The sequence below is a fragment of the Xenopus tropicalis genome, chromosome 1, assembly GCF_000004195.4.
Source record: "Xenopus tropicalis strain Nigerian chromosome 1, UCB_Xtro_10.0, whole genome shotgun sequence".
Lineage (NCBI taxonomy): Eukaryota > Metazoa > Chordata > Amphibia > Anura > Pipidae > Xenopus > Xenopus tropicalis.
In genome coordinates this window covers 115425636-115437047 of record NC_030677.2, presented here as the reverse complement: position 1 = coordinate 115437047, position 11412 = coordinate 115425636, and the positions used below count along the sequence as shown (strand labels likewise).

Sequence of the window (11412 nt, the reverse complement as noted above, 5' to 3'; positions counted from 1 at the left end):
CTCGTAGAAAGTTAGCGTATTCTGATTGGTTTTTAGCTTTAGCTCTTCAAATGGTTTCATCCCTTTAGTGAAAGGGTTTAATAGGTCTGCAACCATTTGAATCCCTGAGTCTATCCATTTTCTAATGAAGTGGGGGTGCATTCCAGGTTGGAAATCTGGGTTGTTTAAAAATAAAGTATTGAGTGGTTTAGTTGAGATCAGTCCCCATTTCTGTCTGAGCCTATACCAGATTGACAAGGTGTGTCGCGTTGAAGACAGAAGGGTACCTTTTTCTATTGTGCAGTGGGGGTGTGCCCAAATGAGATGGTTCAAGTGGCCTGTTTGAAGCACTGCGTTCTCGGTATGAGCCCATATCGAGTTAAGTGATCTGTGGGTCCATGCCAGTAACTGTCGGAGATGGGCTGCTTCGTAATATCTACTGAATGATGGGACTCCCAACCCTCCTAGTCTGCAGGGAGTAGTTAATGTGTTTCTATGGATCCTATGTCTATGGTGGCCCCATATAAAGTTATGACATACTGCTTGTACATGTTTAAGTATTTTTGGGGGAACCGGTATAGGGAGGGTTTCAAATAAGTATAAAAACTTTGGTAGGATAGTCATCTTTACCGCTGAAATTCTGCCAAACCAAGACATAGAATATTTTGACCATTTCTGTAGGAGAGACTTAACCCGCTGTATCAAGGGAGCAAAGTTGTGCCTGTACAAGTCTGTGTAATTTGCTGTAATGTGTGTTGGGAAATAAATTTTAATCATTGTGCAAGTTAAAATGAAAAAATGAAAATGACTTTCCTTGAGGTTGCATAATCCCTTATATATTTATCATATTGCACAAGTGTGTTTCTATACAGGAAGTTCTGTTCAAATTTAAGGAATTCCCCACACACTTTAGAACCCCAAATTACCAATAGGAACAGATACCTTCAAACTTTGGTTCTGAAAACATCTAGGAATCAGTTAAAGAAAAAAAGAAGGTAAATCTTAATATAAAGGTTCCTGTCTTTTGGACACCTCTGCAATATCAGTTTTATAAGGTTTGACTAGGGTACACATAGTTTTAAGTTAAACGTTTTACATAGGTGTCATGGTCTTGTGCTAAAAAGCTGGAAAGTGATACTAAATTGCAGAAATCTGAAGCCACTCCCTTTTGTGTACAATAAGAAAACAGCATCTGATAGATATGCTGCTTTTATGGGATAATACCTACTTGTTCAGCATGAGTTCACTTACATTTGCCTATTGTTTCAATCATGAAAAATAATTGTTTTTTGTACTTATTTTTTGAGATAAACAGGGCAAACAGGAAAAGCAAAGCTGGCCATATTTGGTCCTTAAGATGTAGAATTAGATTACCAGTATACAGAGTTAGAATTTGATTACCAGTATACATCACCCCAAACTTTACCCTCTGTTTTGACTGTTTAGTTAGCAGGACTCAGTTATACAAGGTGCTTATCTATGCACTAATAATCTAATTATTTACCTTGCAAGGACCAAACATTTATTAACAACTTTAGGGGTGTCTAACTGGCAAGAGAGTATAAAATGAATTGACATGGTACTGGGCAGACTGGGCCCAAAAGTTCAAGGTGCCCAAGGAATGCCCTTGTGCCCTGCCAACCCCACCTTCATCCACTGCCAGAGTTAGAAAAGAAAATAGAGGTATGAGCCTAGGGTCCTAGTACCACCCCGACTATTACACCCTAGGCACATGCCTCTGCTGCCTACCCATAGTTTGGGCCCTGCTGCTAGGTATTGCTTACAGTTGTCATGCCATACCTGGCATTACCTTTATCCAGGGGCGATTCTGGACATATCGCCGCCTGAGGCGGCTCCTGGATGCCGCCCCCCCCCCCCGCGCTCCCCAGCGCTTACCTTCTGAGTGCAGGAGCGGGTCCGGGGGCGGTGAGATCGCTAGGGCAGAGAGCGCAATTGCGCTCTCTGCACTAGAAGAGCCGAATTTCCGGTTTAAATACCAGAAATTCGGCTCTTAAAGTTACCAGGAGCGGCTTTTTGCCGCCCCTGGTAACTGGGGCGCTTCTGACGCCTGAGGCGAGTTTCTCAACTCGCCTAATGGCAGAAGCGCCCCTGCCTTTACCCCTAGTTATAAAATACAATCTTAGCCAGCAATACAATATTGGGCTGGTGTAATTCTTTTAGTTACTGACATTTCCACCTCTAAAATTTATTGCTCTTAAAATTTCTATGTAAATACAATTAAATCAATGTCCAGTTTTACTCAAATTCATGAATATTATACGGTTTTAGTAAATCAAGAACAGAAAAATGAGGATATCTAGTAATGAGCATGAATGCAAAATTCATGTGCTTTTCTTTTTCATTTCTTGGGTGTGTCCTACCCATCTTATAAAAAAACACATCCCTACAGTCATACCTGCAAACATTTCAAGCCTACACCCTTCACCCCAGGCTCATATCCTGTACTATAAGGAGGAACCTTGGTAGATCAGGCAGTTTGAGACGTCACTGAAGCCTCCGCCTCCACTGTTTCTGTATATTACACACTGAAAGGCTGAGGGCTGCACACTTCAAAGTGAGCAAAGTGACACGAAGATGGTTAAGTACCTCGCCAGCGTGGTAAGTATAAGTGCTTCACCCCCTACATGCCCCCCCTTTTATTCTCAGTCCATTCTTTTATTGATATTAAAATTAATTAAATAATATATTAAGCACAAAAGGAGCGTGACCTGGTACTTGAGTTTGTTTAAACTCACAGACCATCCATGCCGAGCAGGATGGGCAAATCTTATTGTTGAGCAGATGGGGGCACAGTGTTTCTGGGCTCAGACTGTGTTCTGTGTGTTGATTAGTCACTGGCCCGTGTTAATACATGTCAGATATGCTGCGCAGGGCAGACCTTCCCACTAAACTGTACAAGTAGCATTATTATTATTATTAATATTTTGACATGTATACATAGGATTACTGTTCTATTAACATGGAGGTGGAGGGTAATCTGCCCTTAAATCTCCCCTGAGAGTGTTATGAGAAGGGCTGCTGTTACTTCCGCTTTACTTCTTTAGTTTTTTCTGTATCTTTGTGATTCTGCCTGGTTTCTTCCTTCCCTTTCCTTGCTCAGCTCTGTCCCAATAAGTGTCTGTTTTTTAACCCTGCCCACCCCTACCCTTTCAATCAGCACCAGGTTTACTTTCCTTGTCTATATTTTCATTTTTCCCCTTCATCCTCCTGTCTCTCATCATGCTGCAAGGAGTGGGTATTTAGAATTGGTTTCAAAATTGAAATAATTAAAAAAACATTAGTTTTTCATTTTCAAATACACAGTTAGGTAGAAAAGGTCCTATAATGCAGAAGGAAACCTTTGATAATCATGCCATTGATTACATTCTTGTGTATATATGATTGAGGTATAACTCACAACAATTGGAAAGCAAATAATTTTTCACTCTTTTTTTGAAGCGCAATATACCAACTTGTATTCCTGTCTTGCAGTTTCAAAAGCCTAGGTGCTTAGTGTAAAGGGCTTGCCTTGACCAAAAGAGGATCTATGCTACTGTTCTTTAAAGGGCATATAACCTTTTGTTCCAACTTTTGAAACAATGTGGCAGAAATCAGTTCCACTCCAGGTCTGCTAACCAGCTGATCAGAAGGCTTCTGCTACATTGTTTCAGAAGTCAGAAGCATTGGTGAGGTGAATATAAACAGCCAGGCAAATACAGGTATGGGACCCATTATCCAGAATGCTGAGGACCTGGAGTTTTCCGGATAAGGGATCTTTCCATAATTCAGATCTCCTACCTAAAGATTGCTAAAAACATTATTTAAACAGTAATTAAACCCAATAGGGTTGTTTTGCCTCCAATAAGGTTTAATTATATCTTAGTTGGAATCAAGTACAAGGTACAGTTTTACAATTACAGAGAAAAAGGAAATCATTTTTAAAAATGTGAATTATTTGATTAAAATGGAGTCTATGGGAGATGGCCTTTCCGTAATTCGGAACTTTCTGGATAATAGGTTTCCAGGTAAGGGGTAGGATACCTGTACTGGTTTAAGACGTGTCACCATGCCTTTAAAAAATGACAGGCACTAGCTTTATGTGCTTCCCTGCCAGAAGCCTCTGATTTCCCCCATTCAAACTGAACTTATCTGCCTGACTGATCTAATCAAAAATCATCCAGATGTTGATTGGACAGTTTTAAAAGTCACATCAGGATAAGGACTGTATTGGCTTCTTCAGGGTTGGACTGGGGGATGCAGGGCCCATCAGGGCTGCCGCCCTAGGGGCCCCCACACCCCCCAAGGTGCCCCTGCCGCACTCCCCTATCCCTAACCACTAGTTATCAGAGTAAGTACTGGATGCTGATTTAATTTGTTTTAATTGTGTTCATACAAGTCAGGATGAGATTTTAATTTCAATTCCAGACTTTAGTGTTTAGTGCAAGAAATAACAAAAACCATAAATATTCTTACTTAAAACAATATATTGTATAGTGCCCTGTTTAATTAGTGCTAAGTAACTTTTTACACATACTGATGGGTTCCTTTTAAAATCTAAAAAATGTCCGGACCCCTTGAATGTTTTTAATTCTTTGATTAGGTATTAATGGTAGTTTCCCTACAGGAGGAATACCAATGCGCTCTGAAAGATGCTGGTGAGAAGCTTGTGGTAATAGATTTTACTGCAAAATGGTGTGGCCCGTGCCAAAGAATTGCCCCAGATTTTGAAGTAAGTTGTGTAAAATGTGCCTACATGCGTGCATAAATTTGCCAAAAGAAGAAAACACACATGAAGTGCTCTAACAGGGCTTTCTCCTGCCACAAGTCATACATTCCTTGTTTTGAAGACAAAACTATCCTATCATGGCAATCCTCAGACTGAGTTTAAGTTTCACAATAGATTTACAGGACAGCAGTTCCATGTTGTCAGGTTACTATCCCCTGCCAAGCTCTGACATAATTGCTTGTCAGGCACTTATCAAGAGAACAAAATCCAACCCTAGACCCCCTCCATTGGCCCCCACAGATGCTCCCAAGCACCACTTGTTACTGCCCCTGTATGTGTCCCTGATATGAAAATCCAGAGCTGCACAGTGGAGTTGACAGATGCCATCTCACAATGCTTTGGATATAGGGTTCAGGGAGGGTTTTTGTCTTCTTTGAGTCTATGGAGTCTTCTCCTAACACTTTTGCACAACGTTTCAGGGCTACTTAAAATACAGTAAAGTGCTTAAAGTAGTAGTATTTGCCACTGCCCTAACAGGGCAGACTTATGTGAAGAGAGACAAAAAGGAACACCAAGAGCCCCAATAGTGTAATATGTTTTTACAAGGAGTAATGGTAGAATAAACAAATAAATACTCACAAGCCAGGGTTACCAATAGGCAACCACTGTATAGGCAGGTGGGGAGATTGTCCTGACCCCACTCAGGAATAAGAAGTCGCTCTCTGTAGAAGGAAGAAAAATGGGGATGACACCCCTCCACTCGGGGTGGACTCGGTATAGTGATAAGACAAAACAGAGGCGCCTCCTCCAGGCAGACACCAACAAAAGTGGTAATTTTCAGTAATAGTTTATTCACAACAATATTGCAACACGTTTCGCAGGCATTTCCTGCTTCATCAGGCAATGTAGAATAAGCACAAAAAAAACAGTGTCTTTGTATATACACACCAGGAGCTCCTGGTGTGTATATACAAAGACACTGTTTTTTTTTGTGCTTATTCTACATTGCCTGATGAAGCAGGAAATGCCTGCGAAACGCGTTGCAATATTGTTGTGAATAAACTATTACTGAAAATTACCACTTTTGTTGGTGTCTGCCTGGAGGAGGCGCCTCTGTTTTGTCTTATCATTATGTGAAGAGAGAGTTGTATTAAACAGCTATAGATGTCCTTTATTTTCTGGTGTTAACTATTTTTGTGGTTTTTTTTATTTTTAACAGAAGCTAAGCACTGAGTTTCCTGATATTGTGCTGTACAAAGTGGATGTGGATGATGCATCAGTAAGTTACTATTTTGTGGGTACTTTATTTCCTAGAAAACTTGTTGCAAATATATCGGAAATGCAACGTCTATTTTCCTACTGCCACAATCACACATACAATTTACTAAACTGGTGATGTGTAAATGGGTTTTATCATGGACCCCCTTTTTGATCCCAGGTGGAATTATGTAAATAAAAATCATGCTTAAAAACTGTCTGAACTTCCAAAAAGCAATCTTTTTTTTATACAAACATACCTGATTCCATAGATTAAAATAAAATTATGATAGTCTATCTCTGTGCTTGCTGTGACCAGTTTCCCAATCCCCCTTAAGCCCTCACTGCAACCAATCCCATACCTTGTTGTTTTGTAAGTGATGGATTCTGGGATTCTAAGTCCCTTTACTTTTCAGAGTGCACCCAGGGCCGGATTTGTTAACATGGTGCCCTGAGTCTGCCCCCATTTCCCCACCCCATGTGCGTATATATATATATATATATATATATATGTGTGTGTTATATTTTTGCCAGAGTCCTGAGGAGCCACCTGCAGTCGCCCCATAGCTACATGGCCAAAATGTGGGTTTAGGGGCAGTACTGCCCCAGGTTCAGAATGGGGGTAGAACATCCGATGTTATACTTAAGTAGAAAGCTTTATGACTGGCTGATGTTGATGCTCTGTTCTGGGATTATTCCTGCTGGGCTAGTCATTTCAACCACTAGGATGAAACAAGAGGGTAGTGGGTGAAGAGGTCACTGTCAGGATACCTGGAAAATTCCAGGGCGGAGTTTACATATCTCCTTACAGAGTAGTTACCTAACCCATGACAATACTATGGATGGTTACTATTTTATTATTACTATGTCAGAGTCTTTAATTAATTGTTTTTTTTTTCAGGATGTAGCTCAAGTCTGTGGAATTAGCTCCATGCCAACATTCATTTTCTTCAAGTCTGGCAAACAGGTATTCTACAGTAGGGCTCATTTACTAATATGGAGAACAAACAAAGTGACCTTGGCACTGTCACAATGTGAAAGTGATGCTACAGATCATAAATAAAAAGAAGGAAAAAACTGAAAACAGTAATATCTTCAAACAGTTAATTGATTTAAGCCTTAATAACCCCTCTACAGCTGCAGTCATTAAGATTCTCTGCACCTCTGAGGGCTTTCCTCTCAAGGCAACTCTGCAATTTCGGGAAATCATGGCGCCGCATATGCCATCCCACCGGCGATTTATATTGTCACCCGCGACAAGGGAGATTTGTCGTGCAGCGACTAATCTCCCCGTCTGCCACGGCCCTAATGCTGAGGAATAGGTGATAAGCAGAAAAGTTCAGGCCTTTACTTAATAGCGATAAGGAGAGTACTGCTCTTTGAGGCATCTTGCACAGGTAATAAATAACTTGCTTTCTTAAATGCGCAGTACACTCCCATATTTCAGAATTAATTCAATGAACAGGGCTTGTGCTGAACATACTCCTGTTAGCTTAATTAGGACGTATACATTTTTTGTTATTTTGCAAAAACTGAAAGTTACATTCTACTTTTGGTTCTTTTGAAAAACTGTAATGTAGGAAAGTAGTAATACTGTAAAAGTGTTTAAAAAAAAAAAATCGTTTTTTTTTCTCCCCCTCAGGTGGAGCGGTTCAGTGGTGCTGATATAAAGAAACTGAAAGAAACAATCAAAAGGTTATGCTGAATCATCATTGCTTACAAAATCTTTAAAAACATATATTTTTTTCTATTATTCTGAAAAGACCTGATTTCTTACAAAAATAATGCATGACTTACAGTCTACCAAGCATCTAAACTGAATCTAATGTGATTTTTAATACTTTTTGTACAACAGACTTTATGTGCAACTACTGCTGCAATAAAAGCTCTACACATACAAAAATGTTTAAATGTGTCAGTTTTTAGACTAAATTGTTTGATCTTTAGTGCATGTGTGGGTCCAAAACCCAAAGAGAAATACCTGTATATATGAACAATCCATCTCTGGGGGCAACAGGCTGCTGCACCAAGGGAACCCACCAACCTTCAGTTTTAGCTCCTCTGTATTTATTTATTTTGTTTTTATTGTTTGAATATACTTCCCATAAACAGGGAATGCAATAAAAATCATTAGTGGAAAAGCATTCACAGTGTGTATAATTTTTCATATGCAGGAATTTTATATAGCTTTTGTAAAACTGAAAGTATTTAGCCTTTAAGCAGGCCTTGAAAATGTGCTATGCACAATTGAAAATTGTAATGTCTAATAAAGAATATTAAATTGCCCATTTACAAATTACTACTTTTCTCTTTAAATCTGTTTTTGTTTTGAATCTGTTCCCCATTGATTGGCAGGTTTTTTCTTTTTGTGGTCCAGGTCTCCAAGGTTCTCTCAGTATAAAACATTAATTAACCATCAAATATAAAATTAGTAAGTAGTCAGACTTCTACATATACAATTTCATATAACCCATACAGTGAATTTTTTGCTTGGAGAGATATCAAAATGTCTGTTTTTTAATAGGTATTTATATCTGGTTCTGACATTTAAAAAAAGCAAATGTACTCTTTCTCTGTACTTTCTCTTTTTAAGGAGAGTTAATTGGGGGTGTAGTTCAACAGTAGCTTGAGGGACTTCATCTTTGTTTTCCAACTGCTTAAAGTGAATTCACTTGTTTCAGGGAGGTGAAGGAAAGCAAAAAGGAGGGGGAACATTGGTATGGATTATGTACAATCTCTGTAACACACAGCATAAATGTGTTGGTGCTAAATAAATAGTTAACAATTAAATGTATGGTATCTTTGGTATCATATAGCCAGTGTGTTCTGTTGCTGTACCTGGCTATTCACTATGCACAGGGCCAGATTTCTCTTCTTGGCTCCCAGAGGTCACACAGTCTTGCAGATGAACTCAGCACAGCTTGTTTTATGTTATTTGTTCCACAATTTTCCCCAACTATAAATATGAAATAGAATAAAGGTTCCATAAAACACTGGGCCCCAAAGTGCTGCCTACTTTCCCTGCCTCTTCCTTCTTGTTGGGGACACTGTCCTCTCACAGACTTTCAGCATAGGGGTCAGCCCTGCGTAACCCACTCCCAGTTCCACTGGGTCCCTATCATGATGATGTCCCGACAGAACACTGGTCCCTTTCTCAATCCTCAATGGATCCTTAACTATGTGGCTAACTAATGTACCACCAGGGCCGCAATCGGGGGGGGAGAAGGGGTACTGTTGTGCCGGGCCCGTGAAACTCTGCTTCGGAGGGGACCCAGCAATGGCACAAAAGTTACACAAATTGCGTAAGTTAGGTATAAACATACCCAATTAACTTCTGCAAAAGTTGCCTAGAAAAGGTAAGAAGACAATGCAGAGAAGGGGCAGATAGAGGCAAACTGCACTAACACAAATGAATGAACAACTTAAAGGTAAATTCTACTTCCTCCCAATGAACTGAATGACGAATTAGTACATTTATTATTCATTTTAATTATTTATATGAATTGATTATTATAGTGAAACATCAGCTTTATTTTTATTTTGGGAACTATTAACTGAATGTTATTATTGTCTCCTACTTTCAGCAGAAGAATGACTAAATATTGGGCCCCACAGCAACATCATTTAGCCCCTACACTTACACAAATTTAAGTAACTTAGTGCAAAAACTTATGTTACTTTCAAAGAAACTTATGTAACTTACGTATGAACTCCACTGACCCCCAATTAAAAGACTGACTTATTACCACATTATTTTTACTGTATTTTTACTATTTTTATGAACCCCTACTGACTAATAATTGGGCCCCTAAACTTATGCAGTTTACGTAACTTATGCAAAACATATGTAACTTTGATATTAAGCAATGGCAGCGCAGAGCTGGGGCAGGAAGGAAACTAAAATTAGGGCAAACTCCACTGACTGTTAATGAACTGACCTTTAATTAGAACATTAATTAAACTCTTTCTATGAACTGCTTATTATTGGGGACATCAGCTGTTTATATTGCACACACAAGGGGCGTGGTGAGCCTTATATAAATAACTTGTACAGGGCCCCACAGTGTCTGATGGCGACCCTGCCTACTAACTCTCACCACCTACAGTGAGCTCCATGAATCTAACACTGACTAACCTAATCAACTATTCTACTTGGTACTTCTCTGCAGTGGTAGGCCTCAGGCTACCTAGCGTCATGCATTCCTTCCCATCAGCCAAAGAGGAAGTAGTATCCTGTTCTCTCCCTTATATAACTTCTGGAGACTTTTCCTGCATAACAGCACCACCTGGCGACTGAACTAGAAATATCAGTATTTGATATACTACCCCTTACACAACATGGCTAGTGGCAGGCCTCCACTCGATTTTGTCTGTTTGCAACCACAGGCACTGCATTGGGATGTACAAATATGCATTTTTATACCAAAATCTTCTCCATGCAACTACACCCAGGCTGACACAGTGCCTGTGAGTGTAGATATACAAATAGAAGGAGGCTAGCGGATCTGCTGATTCTGAGCCTGGATATAAATGCAGCCCAAGAATCAGCCTGCGTGGCACTCCCCTAAAGGTAATGAACATTTCTTATAGTATTGTAAATACAACGGATACATTCTGTGAATTTTTTGGCATCTGTACTATTATCTACACAAAGAAATTTTGGCTTTACAGAGTTACACCCATAGCACTAATGGGGTAATAGAATAAATGGTCTTTAATTTTCCACTTGTCTAGTAATGCATAGCAGCCAGTCTGCATGTAGCATTTACTGGTTAGACGTTTAAAAACGAAAAATCTCATTGGCTCTTATTTACCCTAGCAACCAAGTAGTGGTTTAGACAAGAGATGGAAACATAAATAGTTATGGGGCCTGCATGGAAAAATAAGTAATAAAAAATTAATTCATAATTATAAAACTGTAGCCTCGCAGAGCAATACTTTTTTGGCTGCCGGGATCAGGGACCACCATTTCAAAGCTGAAAAGAGGCAAAAGAAAAAGGCAAATTATTCAATAACTATAAAAAAATTAATTAGAAAGACCAATTGCAAAGTTGCTAGGAATAGGCCATTATAACATACTAAACGTTAACTTAAAAGTGAACCACCCCTTTAGATGTGTTTAAGTTAGTTTAATAGAAAGAAAGGCAGTGGGTACTGACACCCCAGGCACATTATATACAGTGAGACGCAGTCTGTATTTACAAAACCAGCATATTATATACATTATATACTATTTTTTTCTCTACTTTGGTCATTATTTTGTTATTTATAAATAGTTACAGTGAGTCCAATGTTGTGTATCAGAGTCAGTGTTATAGTGCTCGTATGAATATCTGCCATCAGTACCCACGTATATCTCCCCAGCCCTGTCTGCATCTGTGCCTTGATTGGTCAATTTTACTGTCTGTCAAGAAAACTGTGCTCTGATTGGAGAATCCACAAGAAGAAAG

The 11412-nt window shown here is 39.3% G+C and overlaps 1 protein-coding gene across 1 annotated transcript; it reads left to right on the top strand.

Annotated features, from left to right (window-relative positions):
* Positions 1-2478: 2478 nt before the first annotated feature.
* On the top strand, positions 2479-7865 carry txn (thioredoxin). The gene is made up of 5 exons (NM_001011127.2): positions 2479-2598; positions 4604-4708; positions 5925-5984; positions 6864-6929; positions 7605-7865. Exons 1-5 carry the CDS (start codon positions 2575-2577, stop codon positions 7665-7667), a joined length of 318 nt encoding a protein of 105 aa, NP_001011127.1. The 5' UTR covers positions 2479-2574; the 3' UTR covers positions 7668-7865.
* The last annotated feature ends 3547 nt before the right edge of the window (positions 7866-11412 follow it).

What these genes read in the sequence shown, in the direction of transcription:
- txn (NM_001011127.2), top strand. Translation starts at nt 2,575, where the DNA reads ATGGTTAAGTACCTCGCCAGCGTG. An exon ending in TGGATGTGGATGATGCATCA is followed by an intron (nt 5,985 to 6,863) that starts GTAAGTTACTAT and finishes TTTTTTTTTCAG; the next exon opens with GATGTAGCTCAAGTCTGTGG. An exon ending in TCTTCAAGTCTGGCAAACAG is followed by an intron (nt 6,930 to 7,604) that starts GTATTCTACAGT and finishes TCTCCCCCTCAG; the next exon opens with GTGGAGCGGTTCAGTGGTGC.